Below are 21,790 nucleotides of genomic sequence, written 5' to 3'. Positions count from 1 at the left end.
ACATGGCAGTGAGACAAAAAATTTCTCATATTTGGGTATAGACAGAGTTTGGAAAAATAGGAAACAAAAAGAAGAAATGAAGGATATTCTCCGTAGGGAAGCTTATTGGATCTTGGAACTGAATACTAGATTTCCGTTTGGCATGAATTATAGAACGGATTTATTCTGTGTTTATTAAAACAAAATATATAAAGGGGGAAGAGGGAGAGAGAAAAAAAGAAAAAAGAAAAAGAATTTTTTTTTTTAATTTTAATGTTTTTGTTTTTTTGCTTTTTTGTTTTTTTCCTTGACTTCTGCTCTGTAGATTTTGATGAACTTACATATCCTGCAATCGTTTTATTACTATGCAGAGACAATTTATGTAACTTTATATCTATGAGATCTAAGAGTATGTATTCAGAAAAAAGGGTTTTTGTTTGTTTGGTTTTTTTTTCTCTTCTCATGAACTTTGCTTTGTTGGAATTTTTGCCTTCCAGATTCCTTTCCCCTTAAAATCCTCACTTATTTATCGCGGTACAGATGCATTTTATTACCATTTTCCAAATATCCATATACATACTTGTTCCTCTGTCTGTCTGTTTTAAACCTCTGTATGCTGGTTGTAACAGGTGGTGTAATTAGCTCTTGAACACACCCTCCACACCATTCCTCAGCCATCTCTCCTCCTGACAAGCTAGCACACACAGGTATTGCTTCTTTGATTTTAATTTGTATTTTGTCTATAAATGTCTTGTGTATTCCATACCTCATAGCTGTTGATAAAGACTATTGTAGCCGAAACGCGTTCAGCGTGGGCCTGTGAGCTGTATGCTTTTTTTTACTCAATAAAGAATGAAATTTTTTTAACGGTAGCAGCTCCTCTCCGATTCTATTTTTCTTTATAGGAAATCTCTCTACCCAATCCCAGGCTAGCTATGGGTGACTGACAAGTGTTAAAGCAGGCTAGGGTGAATTCTGCATAGTCAAACAGTGGTAGGTAGTGAGAACACCAAACATTAACACTTTTCAGGCCCAAGTTCCCTAGAAGAGAAGATTTGCTGCTCTCACAAAATTGATTTAAGGGGCATCTCCACAGAGTTATTGTACACATTGTGAGACTCCACTTGGGTGGAGGGTTTCAATGAAAGGGCAGCGTGATGTAATCTCCCGTCATTGAGTAATAAGTGAGGCCCCCATGGATCAGTGTGCAAACCAGTAAAGACCATCGGCTATGCATTTGCTAGCAACAGTTTAAGAATCATGCATCAATGATGTTTAGTGTTCCTAGGGCACATTGGGTTGGGCTATGGAAATGTAGCCCAGACGGTGTTGGCCAACAGACAACATGTGCTCTGAAAGTGACTTGCTGCTGACAAGAGTTGAATGCTATGTACCACAGACTATCAGCTCAATTTCAGGTATCATTCAAATAGTTATGACCCTTCTATGGAGAAACAAAATGTAGTTGCCATTGTTCAGTAAATTTCATTGATTATATGTGCCGCCTCCATCCGTCACCACTGCGCCATACATTCTACCTTTAAAACTAAGCTGTTGCTCTGCCACATAGATGGAAGAACAACCCTCTATGATGTCCATATGACCCAAGAGGGATTTTGGAAACGGGTTGTCATAGTGATTCCACTTCTTTATTAAATGCTACAACATCTTCACAGGCCTAATGATATAAAGCTGCAATACAATGATAGATGCAAGATCTCATGTGTTCTATAATATCTCAGACACAAATACATTTTCATCCTGCAAAGTCTCAAAGGTTTTTAATATAAGTAACAACATTATCCATAGCCAGCTTTCCAGACACCACCTCAGGCTGATCAAAGAAGCTAAGAATTCCATGGAAGCCATCTTTCACATGAAACCATGTGACCGGGACTCCATTGTCCTCCAGCCGTTTCTTGTAGAGTATTCCATCATCACGGAGAACATCAAACTCACATGTTAGTATGTAGGCCTTTGGTAGTTGCCGAAACACAGCATCATCGGAGAACAATGGAGAACATGCAAGCTCAAGAGATTTCTTAACCTTCTCATAAACACCTTTATTAAAGGGCGCCATGATGTGCGGTTTGTAGCCTTTGACCTGAAACTCTTCAGAACTCAACCACTTACTTAATTTCTCTCTTACTTCAGGTGTAACATGGCTGCCCTTTAGAATTTCTTTTGATAAAGATAGATCAGCACCTATATACCTCAGTACAAAGTATAGAGCACGTTCTTGGAGTAACAAAGGAACCATCTTGTTTTGTTGGTATGACGGTATATTGAAGTCAGCCATCTGCACCACAGGATATATCATTATCTGGGCAAGAGGCTTTGGAATGTCTGCTATACCCACGAGGCCTTGACAGACCCCAGCTGTGAGATTGCCCCCAGCACTGTCTCCACATATTATAACGGAAGAAGGATCGACTCCATGTTCTTCTGCCTTCTTCAGGAAGTGAACTGTAGCCTTGAGGCAGTCATCAAATGCAGCGGGGCATCGGTGCTCTGGAGCCAGGCGGTACCTGAAATTAATAATCAAAAATGTGTTATTAAACCTTTGATGATAGGGGAAACAAAGGTCGGCTGCGGGGGCGGGGGAGCGGGAGGAAGAGTGAGAGAGATCTCTCTCTCTCCCCCGTTCCACTCCAATCCCTCCCGCTCACCCCCGCAGCCCACCCGAGCCTGCTCAGATCACTAAGCAGTTACTCAAGAAGAGCGATGCTCTCTCGAGTAACTGCCTTACCGAGTAGGCTCGCTCATCTCTAGTCAGTACCTATATAATTAGAGATCCCCATATCCTTTGTTAACACTTATACGGAGGTCCCCAAGTTTGGAGGAGTTTTGCATAAGCTGTTGAAAAATTATATTAAAGGGCCACTCTGACGAAAACACATTTTTCCATCACTGCACCCCTCACCTCATTGCCTGTCATACCTTTGAGGTCTCCTGTGTATTCCAGCCACTTCCATGCAGTACAGCCCCACATCAGTCACCACCTCGACAGTTAGCTTTTTTACTTTCAGTTTCATATCTATCCCATGATGCAATCAGCATAGCATTAGTTAAGGTTATATCATTCTACTTTCTGGGGGGGAAGAATTTAATTATCAATACCTACTATATTCACCTAAATGAGTTACAGCCCAGAAGTATACAGTCAGGAGGATGAGCTGTGATCTCCTCTATTATAACTGTGCAAAAGATTAGTGCAACTCCCCCAAGGTGAATGTGTTTTGCGCTATAGCCAGTAGGAAAATGTGCGACAAGATAGGGCACTCCCCCCATTTTCACCTTGTAGTCAAAAGTGAACCCAATAGGAGACTAGCAAACAGTTGCATTGGCTGTACAGATGGTGACAAAAGTGAACTTCTTCCTTGGCCTCCACATTCTTTCGAACTTTGCACCTTGTGTTTCTTTTTCTCTGTAGGAGTGTTAACATGCCACATGCCACATGTGGGAGAGGCTACATGCCACCCACCATGCAGGATCTGTGAATACACATCACAGAAGCCATTGCATCAGTCAGTAGTGATCCGCTACAACGTGTATGGCAGGAACTTGACTACAGGCTTGGCGTGTGGAGTGACAAAGGAAGCCACATTGATCACCTCTGATGTGGAAAACATTTTGATGTGCAACAAAACTTTTTTAATTTCTGTTTCCATTAATATCAAATTGATGTATGTGAGTGTCATTAATGAGTTATGGGGGTTCAAATTGGATAGATTATTTGTAATAACCCTGTATAGACAGGGAGCATGAAAGCAATATACTGTATAATAGCACAGCAGTGTGATTTTGGCATCAAGTATGATAACTGATTAAGGGCTTCTACCCACTTGCACTTTTTTATCGCTGCATTTTTTTTCATGCGGTTGTCAATGGGACATTCTAATGTTAAAAATGCATCGCAGGTTTGTGCTGTGCAATTTTTGCGCAATAAGTTTTTAACATTAGAAAGTCTCATTGACAATTGTGTTAAAAAAACGCAGCGATATCGCAGCGTTAAAAGAATGCAAGTGGGTAAGAGCCCTTACTTTGAGGGGGCTATATTTTTAGAATAGGAATAAATAAGAGTTATAACTAGAGATGAGCGAGCACCAAAATGCTCGGGTGCTCGTTACTCGAGTCGAACTTTCAGTGATGCTCGAGAGTTCGTTTTGAGTAACGAACCCCATTGAAATCAATAGGCGACCCAAGCATTTTTGTATATCGCCGATGCTCGCTAAGGTTTTCATTTGTGAAAACCTGGGAAATTCAAGAAAGTAATGGGAACGACACAGAAACGGATAGGGCAGGCGAGGGGCTACATGTTGGGCTGCATCTCAAGTTCACAGGTCCCACTATTAAGCCACAATAGTGGCAAGAGTGAGACCCCCCCCCCCCCACTGTCAGCATAACAATCGTTCTCCTCTGCCACAGCTGTAGCAGCTGTGGTAGAGAAGAACGATGTTAGCCCATTGAATTCAATGGAGCCGGCAATACAGCCGGCTCCATTGAAAGCAATCGGCTGCCGGCGATCGCGGGATGAATTGTCGGGAAGGGCCTAAATATATAAGCCCTTCCCTGCAATTCATCCAGAAGTGTGTAAAAATAAAAAAAATATATTCTCACCTTGTCCCGGCAGAACGATGTTAGCCCATTGAATTCAATGGAGCCGGCAATACAGCCGGCTCCATTGAAAGCAATGGGCTGCTGGCGATCGCATGATGAATTGTCGGGAAGGGGTTAAATATATAAGCCCTTCCCTGCAATTCATCCAGAAATGTGTAAAAAAAATATATATATATATATATATACTCACCTGGTCCCGGCAGACGGAGTTCAGCGCGGCCAGCGGCAGTCCTCCTGAACTGCTCTGAACAGCTGTGAGTAGTATGCAGCAGCCGGGGATTTAAAACCCCCGCCTGCTGAATGAGCTGCCTCTAATTGGTCACAGCCTGACCAATCAGAGGCAGATCTCACTCACACACCCATTCATGAATTTATGAATGGGTGAGTGACTGCTGCCTCTCATTGGCTCAGCGGGACCAATCAGATGAGAGGCAGCAGTCCGGTTATATCTTGCCCTCTATATCTTACTCTCTTTTGAATATATGGCTCCTGATGAATCGCACAAGCGATAGAAACGCGTCGAGATAAACACCTATAGAGCCTATATTTTTTGAACTAATGAACATGTCCCTGAAATTAGCTATTCTTTGAGTGGAATATCTATAGAACCCATAGTTCTGGACTAATACACATGTCCATAAAACCATCTATTTTAAATATATGGGTTTAAATGAGGGCAAGCACCCGGGCCAGATATAACCGGACAGCTGAGACTGACATTATTATCATACTACATCAGTCCGGTATACCTGATTTATTCCCTATTAGGGGAGATTTGGTTTGAGGGTTTCTTCTTTGGCCCTAACCAAATCAAACGCTGGTGCATACCCTACTAAACCATTTGTTGTTCATTCACAAATAAACTTTATGAGGCCTGGTTCTTGATATAAGATTTTATGATATTGTGATTAAAAGTTACGTTTTATTGATTTTGAATAAGGATTTCAGTCTGTGAAAGTACTCTAATAATTCACTGATCCTCCTGCAACTGTGACTCCCAAAGTTATAACATAGTAACATAGCATGCTAGGCTGAAAAAAGACAAATGTCCATCTAGTTCAGCCTGTTTCCACCCCCCCCCCCCCCCACCCTTTGTTGATCCAGAGGAAGGCAAAAAACCTGCAATGAGGCAAAAATCCAATTTACCCCATTTTGCGGGAACAAATTCCTTCCCGACTCCATAATTGGAAGTCAGAATAATCTCTGGATCAACATTTGAAAAGTTCCTGTAATGTCACAGCGCTCTAAAAAGATGTCTAGTCCCCTCTTAAACTCCTCTCTTGATTTTGCTACTCTCAGGCAGAGAGTTCCACAGTCGCACTCCTCTTACAGTTAAAACACCTTCTATGATGGTGATGAAACCTTCTTTCCACTCTTGTTACTGCCGTAGTCCTGGGTATAAACAGATCATGGTAGAGATCCTTGTATTGTCCCGTCATGTATTTATACATAGTTATGTGATCGCCCCTTAGCTGTCAACTTTGATAACCTCTCTGGGTATTCCAGTCCTCCCATTCTGTTTATTAATTTAGTTGCCCTCGTTAATCTCGCCACAGGGGAAAGCGATGGATGACAAAGGGAGCCCCCTCCCTCTAAACCTACTTAGATGTCTACTATTGACTGTGGCATCTAAGGGTTTAGGTGGTTTCTCTGATCCAGGTCTTTAGAGTAGTAGTCCAACTGTCATTAATCTGCTAAACTGTTACCTCTACCAGCATGAGTTCTCATACTGAAAAAAACTACCATGCAGTAAAAAGACATATGGGAAGGTTTAATGCCCATCATTGACCGCCGAAGAAAGGTCTATTGCTGGTTACTAAGGAGCTAAAACATAAGTAAATGTTAGAGGAATTGTCACCTTACCCAACAGAGACAACCACGGCTCCAGAATTCTTTGTTAGGTATTCGCAGAAACTGTCATAAAGGTCTAAAACCAAATAAACAAAAAATTAGTTCCTGGCATCGATGCCTATTAGTATCACAAATGTTCCTATATTAGGGCATTTATAAAAAAAAAAAAACGACCTATTACATTTATGTATAGAGCTTATCACAAGTTGCTACTGATCATTCCACCAATTATATAAAAAAACAACCTAAGGCCCTCAGCTAATCAGAGCTTGCCGGCGCTGATTGGCTAAAACAGTTAATGAGGGGGCTGTGATTGGGCATCGAGCACGCCGACAACCAATCACAGCACTCTATTGCTGGAGGCGGGGTTCTCAAACCTGGCCTACGGCAATAGACTTGGGAGTGCAGGGGAAGCCCGGATCAGAGGCAGAGAGCAGCGGCCGCGACCCGGACTGCAGCGGCTAGGTGAGTATTGCTTTCTTTTTTTCTTTCCAGCATCCTTGCGTTTTCAGCCGAGCTGAAAACGCAGCCAAAACGCTGGCATAAAGTATGCCAGCGCTGCTGAAGCCGGGCGGAATCTGCAGAAAACGCAGCTTGAAAAACGCTGCGTTTCTGCAAATGCCCGGTGTGAGGGAGGCCTAAGACTGGTGCCATAGAGTTGTTTTTTCAAAAATGCTACATCATTGATGTATTTCCAAAGGGTTTTTTTGTCATTTTTTTGCAGCAAAAAACATCATGTCAAGATGTTAACTGTCGTTCAATGTTTTCCCATAGGCCTTTCTGTAGGATAAAAAAGGCAAACAGAAAATTTGTGTGTGACCAAAAAACACCATCAAAAACGCTGTGAAAAAAAAGTAGATATCATAAAAAAGCCTGCTATTTTTTAGAGGGAGGTTCTATGAAAAAAAAACACACACACAAAGAAAGAAGTCTCCTGATATCTTGTTATTTGTTGGAGGAAAAGAAAATAACTGTATGGATTAGTCTTTGAGCCTAAGGTTTTCACTTGCTTACCAATATTTCCATACACGAATCCTCCTCCATGAAAGAACACGACTCCTTTTCTGCCACCAACAGAAGGAGATCGGGGCTGGTAGACTCTCACCGGCACTCCATCAAATTGTAAGTCTTTCTTGAAGATCTCTGGATCCTCCTGCCGCTTAGGCATGGGTAATTTTTCTAACAGACGCTTAAACCCAAGTTTATCAAAAAACTCCTAGAGTTTGAGTGAAGTAACAAAAACATTAATAGATATTCCCTTAAAAGGGCTGTTCATATTTTGGGTCTCTTATGACCAAACAATCAATTATTGGCTAAGAGCCACCATACAACAAAACAACAAAGGAAATAAGAAAATATGCAGCAAAAAACATTTAAAAATACTGTATGATTTTGCCTTCATAATAGCATAACAGGTTTATAAATGCTGCGTTCGCCTACTGCATTGCGGTACTATGGTTTTAAATGACACCGTTTTCTCTACTAAAGTTTATGGGCTAAACCGGGGCAAAACCGCTGCAAAGATTGTCCAAAAGATAAAAAATAGTGTAGAGCGCCACGGATACTGCAAGGGGCTCAACAACAATGGGTAGCAGAACACAGACTGCAGAACGAACAAGTAGCCACACAAACAAGAGATTCATGATCTAAGTAAACTATGGACTTACCACAAGGATGAACATGCCAGTGGAAACTACATGTATTCTCCAAAGTAGTTTAGGATTTGCAATCCCTGGTGGGATCTCCACTTTAGAGGATTCATACCAAGTTACCCCCAAAAATATCAGCAAGCAAAACACAAGAAAAACAGCGATTACACCCAAAGGAGCAGCTAATACTCCAAGCATTCTTGCAGTTGTTCGTGTGTTCACTTAAACACACTTGAACTTCCTGGTTCACTGCTAATCAATGCGAGATAGCTGAGTGTAACGCCCTCTTAAAGGAGAAGTGAAATAGGTTGTTGGCATGTGATGGCACAGTGCTGACAGGTGGAGGCATGTTTAATGCAGCAAAAATAAACTTTACTGGACCATAAATATCAATTACATTATATCACTCCATGGGAGGGTTCTGCATACTTGAACATTTCATCATAACATTGTGTTTCATTATCATCCACGACAATAAAAAAACCTTTTTTGTTTACAATATTTGGTATAACACCTTTCAAGTCCTGCAAATTGGCAGCAACAAGGCACATGTAAACTTGGAGCTCTCCAAATATATCTGATGTGGTAAGAATTTGGCAACTCTACTAAATGGTTCTGATTCCCATTGCCTTCACTCATCCTATACAACACCTATGTATATGTATGCACTCCTGACAACGTCTGGGCATGCACCTGATTGGATGGTGGATGGCATCTTGAGGAATCTCCTCCCAAATCTGGATCAGGGCATCAGTGAGCTGCTGGCAGTTTGTGGTGCTACTTGGTTGCTGCAAATGCAATAATACAGAATGTTCCAGAGGTTCTCAATTGGATTCAGGTCTGGGAAACATGAGGGACAGTCAATGGCAGTCTTTGACATCCAGGAATTTCCTACACACTCTAGCCAGTAGGAACAAGATCTGATAATAGCTCTGAAGACATCATCCCAGCATCTAATGTAGAATGGTTACCGAGTGCTCGCAGGTCACAGAATATAACACAGAGAAAGCAGTGAAACCAGATCTTCTAGTTTTATTTCAGCAGGTTCATGCACCGATCGTGCATGTTCTTGTGCTGTCTTCAGAAAGTGAACTGTTGCCTTGAGGCAGTCATCAAATGCGGCGGGGCATCGGTGCTCTGGAGCCAGGCGATACCTAAAATTATTAATGAAAAATTGTTATTAGACCTTTGATAATATGGGAAACCAGGGTCAATAACTGGATAATTAGATACCCCTATATGCTTTGTTTAACCCTTCTACTCAGTTCAGCAAGTTTGGAGGTGTTTTGCATAAACTGTTGAGAGATCACATTAAAGAGCCATTATTAAAATGAGATGGAAAACTTTGAGTTAGCTCTTGGCTCTGAGATGTAGCCAATTTAAGTAAAATTTATGCATCTTTAAGGCTCATGTCTACGGCTGGGTCGGAATCCGACCCTGCCCACGGCCAAGGACCCTGCTTATCCGTCCAGGTCTTCTCTTTTCTCTACTGCGGATGTGTGCAGAAGCGCCGGCAAAAATGCGCAGTAGAGTTTTCTTTTTTTTCAAACTCCTGCTTGGCCACAAAATCCAGGGATTGTCCACAATGTCAATTGCAGACGGGCTGCGAATCAGACAGCCTGCATTGACTTCAATGAAAGCTGTCTGTGCAGGAACCGCCCTGAAATTAAGCATGCTGCAATTTGATTTCACCAAAAGGTCCGCAAATCAAATCCGCCTACTTCAATTCAGTAGTGGACACCCATTTTCCCTATGGGCAGCTTGAACGCCGGGGCACCCGCAATTCAAATCCATCCATGGACATTGGGCCTTATTCAGATCCACGAGGTTAGATGGAGGAAATCATTAAATAATAGAGATGAGCGAACGTACTCGTCCGCGCTTGATACTCGTTCGAGTATTAGCGTGTTCGGGATGCTCGTTACTCGTAACGAGTACCACGCGATGTTCGGGTTACTTTCACTTTCATGTCTGAGACGTTAGCGCGCTTTTCTGGCCAATTGAAAGACAGGGAAGGCATTACAGCTTCCCCCTGCGACGTTCAAGCCCTATACCACCCCCCTGCTGTGAGTGGCTGGGGAGATCAGGTGTCACCCGAGTATATAAATCGGCCCCTCCCGCGGCTCGGCTCAGATGCATTCTGACATAGCTGAGGGACAGTGGTATCGTGTTGGAGCTGCTATAGGGAGAGTGTTAGGAGTTAGTGTAGGCTTCAAGAACCCCAACGGTCCTTCTTAGGGCCACATCTAACCGTGTGCAGTAGTGTGGAGGCTGCTTTTAGCAGTGTTGCACTTTTTTTTTTTTTTGGTATATCGGCCGTGCAGAGCATTGCGCCCTGCAGTAATACTCCAGGGACAGAAGTGTGGAGGCAGGGAGAGCGTTAGGAGTTATTGTAGGCTTCAAGAACCCCAACGGTCCTTCTTAGGGCCACATCTAACCGTGTGCAGTAGTGTGGAGGCTGCTTTTTGCAGTGTTGCCCTTTTTTTTTTTTTTTTTGGTATATCGGCTGTGCAGAGCATTGCGCCCTGCAGTAATACTCCAGGGACAGAATTGTGGAGGCAGGGCCAGAAGACATATATTATTGATTGAATATAGGCAGTGGGCCTTTTCAAAAAAATATTGGAAAAAAATCTATTTGGCCTGCCTCTCACTGTGCTCAGTGTTCTGGGTCCGTGTCTGCTGGGGGTAGTAGTTCTCCAAAATCATACACAGCCAGCTAAGTGTTACAGCAGGCTTGCGCCAAATTATTTCCTGGCTCTGAAATCACCGCTCTGTTGCAGTTAATAACAGTGCAACACTGCAGTTCCGTGACACACACATCAGGGACAGAATTGTGTAGGCAGGGCCAGAAGACATATATTATTGATTGAATATACGCAGTGTGGTCCTTTTCAAAAAAATATTGGAAAAAAATTTATTTGGCTTGCCTGTCACTGTGCTCAGTGTTCTGGGTCCGTGTCTGCTGGGGGTATTAGTTCTCCAAATAAATACGCAGCCAGCTAAGTGTTACAGCAGGCGTGCGCCAAATTATTTCCTGGGGTTCCGTAAACGAAGTCAGCCTCCAACCACAGGCCAATAAGCGGCACATTTAATTACAGCGTTCTGTTTCTGCACTACTGCTAATACACCATGCTGAGGGGTAGGGGTAGGCCTAGGGGACATGGACGCGGGCGAGGACGCGGAGGCCCAAGTCAGGGTGTGGGCACAGGCCGAGCCAGTGCGCGGGCCAGGGGTAGAGGCAGGGCCAGACCGAATAATCCACCAACTGGTTCCCAAAGCGCCCCCTCGCGCCATGCCACCCTGCAGAGGTCAAGGTGCTCTACGGTGTGGCAGCTTTTCACAGAGACGCCTGACGACTGACGAACAGTGGTGTGCAACCTTTGTCGCGCCAAGATCAGCTGGGGAGGCACCACCACCAGCATGCACAGGCATATGATGGCCAAGCACCCCACAAGGTGGGACGATGCCCGTTCACCGCCTCCGGTTTGCACCACTGCCTCTCCCCCTGTGCCCCAACCTGCCACTGAGATCCAACCCCCCTCTGAGGACACAGGCAGTACCGTCTCCTGGCCTGCACCCACACCCTCACCTCCGCTGTCCTCCGCCCCATCCAGCAATGTCTCTCAGCGTAGCGTCCAGACGTCGCTAGCGCCACTGTTTGAGCGCAAGTGCAAGTACAACGCCACGCACCCGCACGCTCAAGCGTTAACCGTGCACATTGCAAAATTGATCAGCCTAGAGATGCTGCCGTATAGGCTTGTGGAAACGGAGGCTTTCAAAAGCATGATGGCGGCGCCGGCCCCGCGCTACTCGGTTCCCAGTCGCCACTACTTTTCCCGATGTGCCGTCCCAGGCCTGCACGACCACGTCTCCCGCAACATTGTACGCGCCCTCACCAACGCGGTTACTGCCAAGGTCCACCTAACAACAGACACGTGGACAAGCACAGGCGGGCAGGGCCACTACATCTCCCTGACGGCACATTGGGTGAATTTAGTGGAGGCTGGGACAGAGTCAGAGCCTGGGACCGCTCACGTCCTACCCACCCCCAGAATTGCGTGCCCCAGCTCGGTGGTGGTATCTGCGGGGGTGTATGCTTCCTCCACTAAACCACCCTCCTCCTCCTCCTACGCAACCTCTGTCTCGCAATCAAGATGTTTCAGCAGCAGCAGCACGTCGCCAGCAGTCGGTGTCACGCGGCGTGGCAGCACAGCGGTGGGCAAGCGTCAGCAGGCCGTGCTGAAACTACTCAGCTTAGGAGAGAAGAGCCACACGGCCCATGAACTGCTGCAGGGTCTGACAGAGCAGACCGACCGCTGGCTTGCGCCGCTGAGCCTCCAACCGGGCATGGTCGTGTGTGACAACGGCCGTAACCTGGTGGCGGCTCTGCAGCTCGGCAGCCTCACGCACGTGCCATGCCTGGCCCATGTCTTTAATTTGGTGGTTCAGCGCTTTCTGAAAAGCTACCCACACTTGTCATACCTGCTCGGAAAGGTGCGCCGGGTCAGCGCACATTTCCGCAACTCCAAGACGAACGCTGCCACCATGCGGACCCTGCAACATCGGTTTAATCTGCCAGTGCACCGACTGCTGTGCGACGTGCCCACACAGTGGAACTCTACGCTCCACATGTTGGCCAGACTCTATGATCAGCGTAGAGCTATAGTGGAATACCAACTCCAACTTGCGCGGCGCAGTGGGAGTCAGCCTCCTCAATTATTTACAGAAGAGTGGGCCTGGTTGGCAGACATCTGCCAGGTCCTTGGAAAATTTGAGGAGTCTACCCAGATGGTGAGCGGGGATGCTGCAATCATTAGCATCACCATTCCTCTGCTATGCCTCTTGAGAAGTTCCCTGCAAACCATAAAGGCAGACGCTTTGGAATCAGAAACGGAGGCGGGGGAAGACAGTATGTCGCTGGATAGTCAGAGCAACTTCATGTCTATATCTCAGCGCGTTGAGGAGGAGGGGGAGGAGCATGAGGAGGAGGGGGAAGAGACAGCTTGGCCCACTGCTGAGGGGACAGATGCTGCTTGCCTGTCATCCTTTCAGCGTGTATGGCCAGAGGAGGAGGAGGAGGAGGATCCTGAAAGTGATCTTCCGAGTGAGGACAGCCATGTGTTGCGTACAGGTACCCTGGCACACATGGCTGACTTCATGTTAGGATGCCTTTCTCGTGACCCTCGCGTTACACGCATTCTGGCCACTACGGATTACTGGGTGTACACAATGCTCGATCCACGGTATAAGGAGAGCCTTTCCACTCTCATTCCCGAAGAGGAAAGGGGTTCGAGAATGATGCTATACCACAGGGCGCTGGTGGACAAACTGATGGTAAACTTCCCATCCGACAGCGCTAGTGGCCGAAGGCGCATTTCCGCGGCCCAGGTAGCAGGGGAGGCGCAGAGCTCAGGCAGCATGTACAGCGCAGGCAGAGGAACACTCTCTAAAGCCTTTGACAGCTTTATGGCTCCCCAGCAAGACTGTGTCACCGGTCCCCAGTCAAGGCTGAGTTGGCGGGAGCACTGTAAAAGGATAGTGAGGGAGTACGTAGCCGATTGCACGACCGTCCTCGTTGACGCCTCTGCCCCCTACAACTAGTGGGTCTTGAAGCTGGACACATGGCCTGAACTCGCGCTGTATGCCCTGGAGGGGCTTGCTTGTCCTGCGGCTAGCGTCTTGTCAGAGAGTGTGTTTAGTGTGGCTGGGGGAATCATCACGGATAAGCGTACCCACCTGTCAACCGACAGTGCCGACAGGCTTACACTCATCAAGATGAACAAAGCCTGGATTTCCCCAGACTTCTCTTCTCCACCAGCGGACAGCAGCGATACCTAAGCAATACGTAGGCTGCACCCGCGGATGGAAGCATCGTTCTCTATCACCATCCAAAACGGGGACCTTTTTGCTTCATCAATCTGTGTATAATATTCATCCTCCTCCTCCTGCTCCTCCTCCTGAAACCTCACATAATCACGCCGAACGGGCAATTTTTCTTAGGCCCACAAGGCTCAGTCATATAATTTTTGTAAACAATTTTTATACGTTTCAATGCTCATTAAAGCGTTGAAACTTTCACCTCAACCAATTTTATTTTAACTGGGCTGCCTCCAGGCCTAGTTACCAATTAAGCCACATTAACCAAAGCCATTAATGGGTTTCACCTGCCCTCTCGGTTGGGCATGGGCAATTTTTCTCAGGTACATTAGTACTGTTGGTGCACCAATTTTTGTGGGCCCTCGCCTACAGTGTAATCCAATTAATTTTTTGCCCACCTGCATTACAGCTGACATAACATCAGCTGTGATGGGCAATGCAATGGGATATTTTTATGTACCGCCGGTGGGTTCCAGGGAGCCACCCATGCTGTGGGTGCACACGGAATTCCCATTGCGGAGTTGTACCTGCCTGTGACTATATATAAAAAAACGCAGTCTGACTGGGGCATGCAGACACCTTGACAGAATGAATAGTGTGTGGTACATAGGTTCCCCATTGCTATGCCCACGTGTGCAGCTCCAGATGGAGGTGGCACAGGATTGGATTTCTCATTGCTTCTGTACAGCATTGTGGGCTATCGCCCCGCCCCTTTTAAAGAGGGTCGCTGCCTAGCCATGCCAACCCTCTGCGGTGTGTCTGCTTTTCCTGTGGCAGACGCACTTATAAATAGACATGAGGGTGGCGTGGCATGAGGGCAGCTGAAGGCTGGGCAGGGACAGTTTGGTGTGCGCTGTGGACACTGGGTCGTGGGGGGGGATTTGGCAGCATGTAACCCAGGAGAAGTGGCAGCGGAATGTCATGCAGGCAGTGATTGTGCTTTGTTGGAGGTAGTGTGGTGCTTAGCTAAGGTATGCATTGCTAATGAGGGTTTTTCAGATGTTAAAGTTGTTGGGGGGGGCACTCTTGCTGCTATTGTAGCTTAATAGTGGGACCTGGGAACTTGAGATGCAGCCCAACATGTAGCCCCTCGCCTGCCCTATCCGTTTCTGTGTCGTTCCCATCACTTTCTTGAATTGCCCCGATTTTCACAAATGAAAACCTTAGCGAGCATCGGCGATATACAAAAATGCTCGAGTCGCCCATTGACTTCAATGGGGTTCGTTACTCGAAACGAACCCTCGAGCATCGCGAAAAATTCGTCTCGAGTAACGAGCACCCGAGCATTTTGGTGCTCGCTCATCTCTATTAAATAAACAAAAGTATATATAGTTGAATAACTAAAAGGTGAATCAGATACCGTAATGCTTAAATCTTAGAATTAATATGTATATATTACAATAATAACATGCAACTAAGTGTTCTCCAATTAGTTTGTGTGATAGAGGGACCAATACTTATGCTTTTTGGGGCATCTAGAAATTAAGAGTGCAAACCCCAATTTGGTTGGGATAATAAAGCAGTCAGCCTATTGACTATAATAGTAGTGTCCATCTTTTCAGAATATTAAAAGTTCTTTTTGTCCTCCAGTCTTAAGTTACCGTATATACCGGCGTATAAGGCGACGAGGCGTATAAGACGACCCCCCAACTTTCACCTTATACGCCGGTATTCAGTGGAGAAAAAAAAAAAATCATTACTCACCTCCCCCGGCGTCCTGTCGCGCTCCGGCAGGATGTCGCTCGCTCCTCGTCCCCGGCGCAGCATTGCTTTCTGAATGCGGGGCTTGAAATCCCCGCTTCCAGAAAGCTAATACACACGCCGGCAGCCATGACATCATTGAATGGCTGTAATTGGCTAAAACACAGTGGCTTCAGCCAATCACACTATTCAATGACATCATTGAATGGCTGTGATTGGCTAAAACACACGTGGCTTCAGCCAATCACACTATTCAATGACATCATTGAATGGGTGTGATTGCTAACACGTGCGCCTTCAGCCAATCACAGCCATTCAATGCTGTCATGGCTGCCGGCGTGTGTACTAGCTTTCTGGAAGCGGGGATTTCAAGCCCCGCATTCAGAAAGCAATGCTGCGCCGGGGACGAGGAGCGAGCGACATCCTGCCGGAGCGCGACAGAACGCCGGGGGAGGTGAGTAATGAATTTTTTTTTTTTACACTTTTTTTTTTTTTGTATTACCGGCGCATAAGACGACCCCCGACTTCAGACCCGATTTTTCGGGGTTCAAAAGTCGTCTTATACGCCGGTATATACGGTACTGGAGAAGAAGGGAGATACGGGTTTATTACAAAGTATCTTCCTGCTTTGAAACCCCTCTCATAACTCCCATTTAATGTCACTCAGATACAGGAATTAGATATCAATGGAAAAAGAAATTCAAAAATTTTCATTTACCAAAACTGTCTTAACGGTAAGACGGTCCTTGTTGTCCATGGCAGCCAATCACAATGCAGCTTTCATTTCTCAAGCTGCTGAGGTAAAATGAAAGCTGCGCTGCGATTGGTTGCTATGGGCAATAAGCACCGTCTTGCCGTTTGACACTTGCTAAATGAGGTCCAAAATGTTTTTTTCTAGTCGTCACTAAGGATATTGTGAGACAAAATGGCTCCCAATGTAGACCAGAGAGCAGTTTGTGTCCTTGATTTTCACGTATACCAGTCTGTTAGTGTGCAATGTAAGTTTTGGACAAACTTTGGTGAAGGTCCACCCAGTGGGCACAGAATTCGTAAGTGGTACTCTGATTTTAAAGAAAAGGGTTGGATCTGTAAATGAAAATCATCTGGCCGTCCACCAGTAAGTGTGGAAACAGTGGAGCGCGTCTGTGTAAGTTTCATACAAAGATTTTGCACAAACGTTTGGGGTGTTATCCCTGCCGATTGCAATTATTACCTGCTCTGAAAACCAGACGACACAGCGGGACGACGTTCTTTCCCCAAGAATATTCTAACTCTAAAGCAATGTTTTATGGATTCTTTAGTATTTAGTGATGAAGTCGCCTTCCACCTTTCAGGCTCACTTACCAACCGTCATGTCAGAATGTGAAGGAGGGAAAACCACCACGTCTACATGGAGGATACGTGCGACTATTCCAAGGTAAATGCATTTTGCGTTATAACCTGTAAGAAAGTTTACGGCCCCCTTCTTTATCCATGAGGAAACAATCCGGGGATTTTGTACCTGGGTGCTACAGGTATGGCTTCAGCTGCAGCCGGATCAGGAAATCCAAGGTTTAATCTTCCAACAGGAAGGGGCACCCCACCCCATTTTCACCCCGTAGTCAGAAGCAAGCCCAATAGGAGACTACAAAACAGGTGTGCAGATTGTGACAATAGTGAACTTCTTCCTTGGCCTCCACGTTCCCCAGACCTTACACCTTGTGATTTCTCTCTGGGGGGGTGTTAGAGACTACATGTCCACTTTACCACCCACCATGTAGGATCTGTGGCATCCCAGAAGTCATTGCATCCATTAGTCGTAATCCGCCACAAAGTGTATGGCAGGGACTTTACTACAGGCTCGGTGTGACCAGTGATAAAGGGAGCCACATTGATCACCTCTGATGTGGAAAACATTTTTGATGTACTGCAACAGAACTTTTTAAGTTTCTTTTTCCATTAATATCAAATTGATGTATCTGACTGTCATTAATGAGTTATGGGGGTTTCAAATTGGAAGAATTATTTGTAATAACCCTGTATAGCCAGGGGAGCATGAAAGCAATATATGGTGTAATAGCACAACATAATGCCATCAAGTATGATAACTGATTCACTTTGAGTGGACTATATTTTTAGAATAAGTATAAATAAAAATTATCTTCTAATCACAGATGTTTAGCAATGAAGCAGTTAATTTGATGAGTAGGCTCTATACAAGACAATAATTATGGTGGGCTTCACACAAGCGTAATTTGCTACGTGCCGCCCACATGTAACAGTCGGTGTGCTACATGGTACATCCATTATGAAACCCACACATCACACACACAGTTCTACTATTTACTCTAGAAAAAAGAAGGTTAAGAGGCGACCAAGTAACCATGTATAAGTACATGAGGGGACAATACAAGGATCTCTCCCAGGATCTGTTTATACCCAGGACTGCAACGGTAACAAGAGGGCATCCGCTATGTTTAGAGGAAAGCAGGTTTCATCACCAACATAGAAAAGGGTTCTTTACTGTTAGAGCAGTTAGACTGTGGAACTCTCTGCCTGAGGAAGTGGTGATGGCAAAGTCCTTAGAGGAGTTTTAAAGGGGACTTGATGTCTTTCTGGAGAGGAAGGATATTATAGGCTATAAATCTAAGATTATTTGTTAATCCGGGTATACAGGCAGGTAGGAACTATTAGGAGTTGATCCAGGGAACAGTCTGATTGCCATTAGGGAGTCGGGAAGGAATTATTTCCCCAAAAGGGCTAATTGGCTTCTGCTCTTGGGGTTTTTTGCCTTCCTCTGGATCAACAAAACAGGAGGCTAGACAGGCTGGACTAGATGGACATTGTCTTCATTCAGCCTTACGAACTATGTTACTATGTTACTACATGGTACATCTATGCTGATTTCCAGACATCACCAGCTCAGCAGACTCCTGGATACAGTGATAATCCCCTGGTCATGTGATCCCTGACTCCACTCACACAGGTAATCACATGATGGTGACATCATCACAGGTCCTGGGGGCTGCTGTCGGCTTATGCAGTCTACAGTACTTTCTACCAAACTGCACAATGGCTCCTCCCACAGCAGTGCCGTCACCCCTGTCCTTCAGCCCACCGGATCTCTGTGGTGGCGGTAGGTCAGTGTCTCCTGTCAGGACCGCTGAGTTGTGTCCGAGATAATAACGGCTTAGTTGTATTCTCATTTTGTTATTTTTGTCCTCCCCTTCCAAGAGCCCTAACTTTGTTGTTCTTCTGTCGGTCAGGCTCTCTGTTTTATATATGTTGTAGGACCTACCATGACGTCACCAAGGGCGGAGCGATGACGTCCCCCAGGGACGGAGTATGATAAGCACCCACATACAAACATACATAGTCACGGTCAAGTAGTCGTTAGTTGTTTTATTTCGCACAATATGTATGAGTGGCAACATGGGAGCCTATGGCAGATTGGCGAAACCCACTATAGCAATACATTAGTGTAAAGGAGCCCTTGAAGTGAAGATTAGCAAAAAAAAACTGTGATTCTGACATTTGTTTTACAGTTTCTACTAAGCAGGATAAGTAATATGATACATTTCTTCTCTAGGTAGAAATGATTATGCTGATATGCCAAATTTACATAATTTTTTATGTTTTAGTCCTTTAAAGATTTTTTTTTTAATTAAACATCTTTTTAAAATCCTGCTTCATTAAAACTTTTTTTCTACACTTATTCGTTCCAAAAAGGGACTTGCACATGTGATCATCCAATAGTTTGCATTACACAGTGCATTTCCAATGACAACTTATCAGCACCCCGTGATCTCATCACAGGGGAAAGCGATGGGTGACAGAGGGCGCCTCCTCCCTCTAAAACTGGTGCCGTACAGTTGTTTTCGCAAAAATGCCGCATTAAAGATGTATCTCTACAGGGATGTCAAGACGTTATTCATAGCTCAATAACGTATTATAAAATACACTACAAATAGTGCATTTTTGTATCAGCGGTTTTTCCTACTTTCGGTTTATTCATTTTGGATCTATGGTGTTTTCAAAAATCGCAGCATGGTCTGAGTATGGTATTTTTTTTGCTTATGGGCTTCTCTATAGGGTAGAAAAGCCAAACAAAAAATGTGTGTGTGACCAAAAATCACCAATAAAAATGCAGTGAGAAAAGTAGTATCATGAAAAAAAAGTTGTTTTTTTTTTTGGGGGGGGGGGGGGGGTTCTATGAAAAAAACACAAACAAAGAAGTCTCTTGATATCTTGTTATTTGTTGGAGAAAATAAGCTAAATCCTTGAGCCTAATGGGTTCACTTGCTTACCAATACTTCCATACATGACTCCTCCTCCACAGAAGAAGACAACTCCTTTTCTTTCACCAATAGAAGAATATCGGGGCTGGTAGACTCTCACTGGCACTCCATCAAATTTTAAGTCTTCCTTTAAGATTTGCGAATTCTCCTTTAGCTTAGGCACCAATATTTTTTTTTCTAGCAAATACCTAAGACCAAGTTTCTCAAAAACATTCACCTAGAGTTTAAATGAATTAACAAAAACATTAATAGATATTCCCTTAAAGGGGCTGTCCATATTTCAGGTTTCTTATGACCAAACAATCAATTTTTGGCCAGGAGCAAATAAAACAACAAAACATGTAGCAAAAAAACATTTAAAAATGCTGAATGATTTTGCCTTTATAACAGTATAACAGGTTCATAAAAGTGTGATTGTTCTCAGTAAGAGAAACCAAGGAATCTTATAGATATGATACCTTTTAATGGCTAACAAAAATGCATGATGTTACAGCGAGCTCTTGGGATATCGCTCTCTTTATCAAGCTAATGAATGAAAGTAGTTTGGATGGCAAATAATTGTAACATACAGATGCAGAGAGATAAGCACTAAATCAGTCCACTGAGCTGAAGAATGTGACAGTTTTATGATGCCTCTTATCTCTAATGCACATAGAAGAAGATGGAAATACTACCTCAGCAGCACTACCTATTGGATGGAAACATTCTTGCAATCAATTTTTGAATTTTTATGAAAAAAACAAAAAATGATTGGGAAGAGAACACGCATCTTGACCTCCTTCAGACCTTTCATATTCCCCACTTATGCAAGAATCCCGGGCTGAGGTTCATTCCATTCTTGAGGGTGTAAAACATGGCCATAAACTTATACTCCCAAATTCTTCTGTGACGCTGTGACTTTAAGTTGCCCTTCAGTATGATAACTCTCATCTGCTCTATGCTATGTCCATGACCACGTTTGCCTACTGCATTGCGGTACTACATGACCATTGTTTTTAAAAGCGATTTTAAATTATATAGGTTTCTCTATCAAAGTTTATGGGCTGAACTGGGGCAAAACCACTGCAAAAATTTTATGAAAAAAGAAAAAAAATTGTGTAGAGTGCCTCAGATACTGCAAGGTGCTCAACAACAAGGTGCAATGTAACACAGACTGCAGAATAAGTTCCCACACAAAAATGAAATTCATGATCTAAGCAAGACATGGACTTACCAGTATGAAGATGCCAGTGGAAAATATATGCATTCTCTAAAGTGATTTCGGATTCGCATTCCTTGGTGGGATCTCCGCTTTTGAGGATTCATACCACGTTACCCCCAAAAATATCAGCAGACCAAGCACAAGAAAAATAGCAATTATACCCAGTGGAGTGGCTATTACTCCAAGCATTTTTGCAGCTGGTTGTGTCTTCTTTTAAACCTAGTACTTCCTGGCTCCTCTCAATATTCCTCACTGTACAGTCAATGCCAGATAGCTGAGTGTAACACCCTCTTAAAGCAGAAGTCAAACAGGTTGCTGGCGTACAATGATGTGGTGCTGACAGGGTGTTGGCATGTGATGGCGCTATGCTGATAAGTCGAGGCATGTTTTACACAGCAAAAATAAAGTTTACTAGACCATACATAATATTCACATTATACCACTCCATGGGAGGGTTCCACATACTTGAACATTTCTTCATAACATTGTGTACCATTATCATCCTCTTAAAGCAACAATTAAAAAAACATTGTTTACAATATTTAGTATAACACCTTTCAATTAAGGCACATGTTAACTTGGATCTCTCCAAATATACCTGATCTGTAAAAATTTGGCAACTCTATGCTAAATGG

At 44.4% G+C, this 21,790-nt stretch overlaps 1 protein-coding gene across 3 annotated transcripts; it reads right to left on the bottom strand.

The window, feature by feature from the left end:
- Positions 1–1,606: 1,606 nt before the first annotated feature.
- Positions 1,607–21,395, bottom strand: LOC136632091 (arylacetamide deacetylase-like 4). 3 transcript variants are annotated; one of them, XM_066606711.1, is made up of 6 exons: positions 21,168–21,395; positions 19,964–20,171; positions 8,793–9,253; positions 7,465–7,666; positions 6,463–6,526; positions 1,607–2,507 (listed from the first exon to the last, which is right to left on the bottom strand). In XM_066606711.1, the coding sequence occupies exons 4-6, from the start codon at positions 7,616–7,618 to the stop codon at positions 1,751–1,753; spliced, it is 975 nt and encodes a 324-aa protein (XP_066462808.1). In that variant the 5' UTR covers positions 7,619–7,666; positions 8,793–9,253; positions 19,964–20,171; positions 21,168–21,395; the 3' UTR covers positions 1,607–1,750. The 3 variants fall into 3 exon arrangements, with proteins under 3 accessions (XP_066462808.1, XP_066462809.1, XP_066462807.1); XM_066606712.1 differs by lacking the exon at positions 19,964–20,171; XM_066606710.1 differs by lacking the exons at positions 8,793–9,253; positions 19,964–20,171; positions 21,168–21,395 and adding an exon at positions 8,118–8,639.
- Between the last annotated feature and the right edge of the window lie 395 nt (positions 21,396–21,790).

Source organism: Eleutherodactylus coqui, chromosome 6 (assembly GCF_035609145.1).
Source record: "Eleutherodactylus coqui strain aEleCoq1 chromosome 6, aEleCoq1.hap1, whole genome shotgun sequence".
In the NCBI taxonomy this organism is placed as follows: Eukaryota; Metazoa; Chordata; class Amphibia; order Anura; family Eleutherodactylidae; genus Eleutherodactylus; species Eleutherodactylus coqui.
This window is presented reverse-complemented; position numbering and strand designations above follow the sequence as displayed.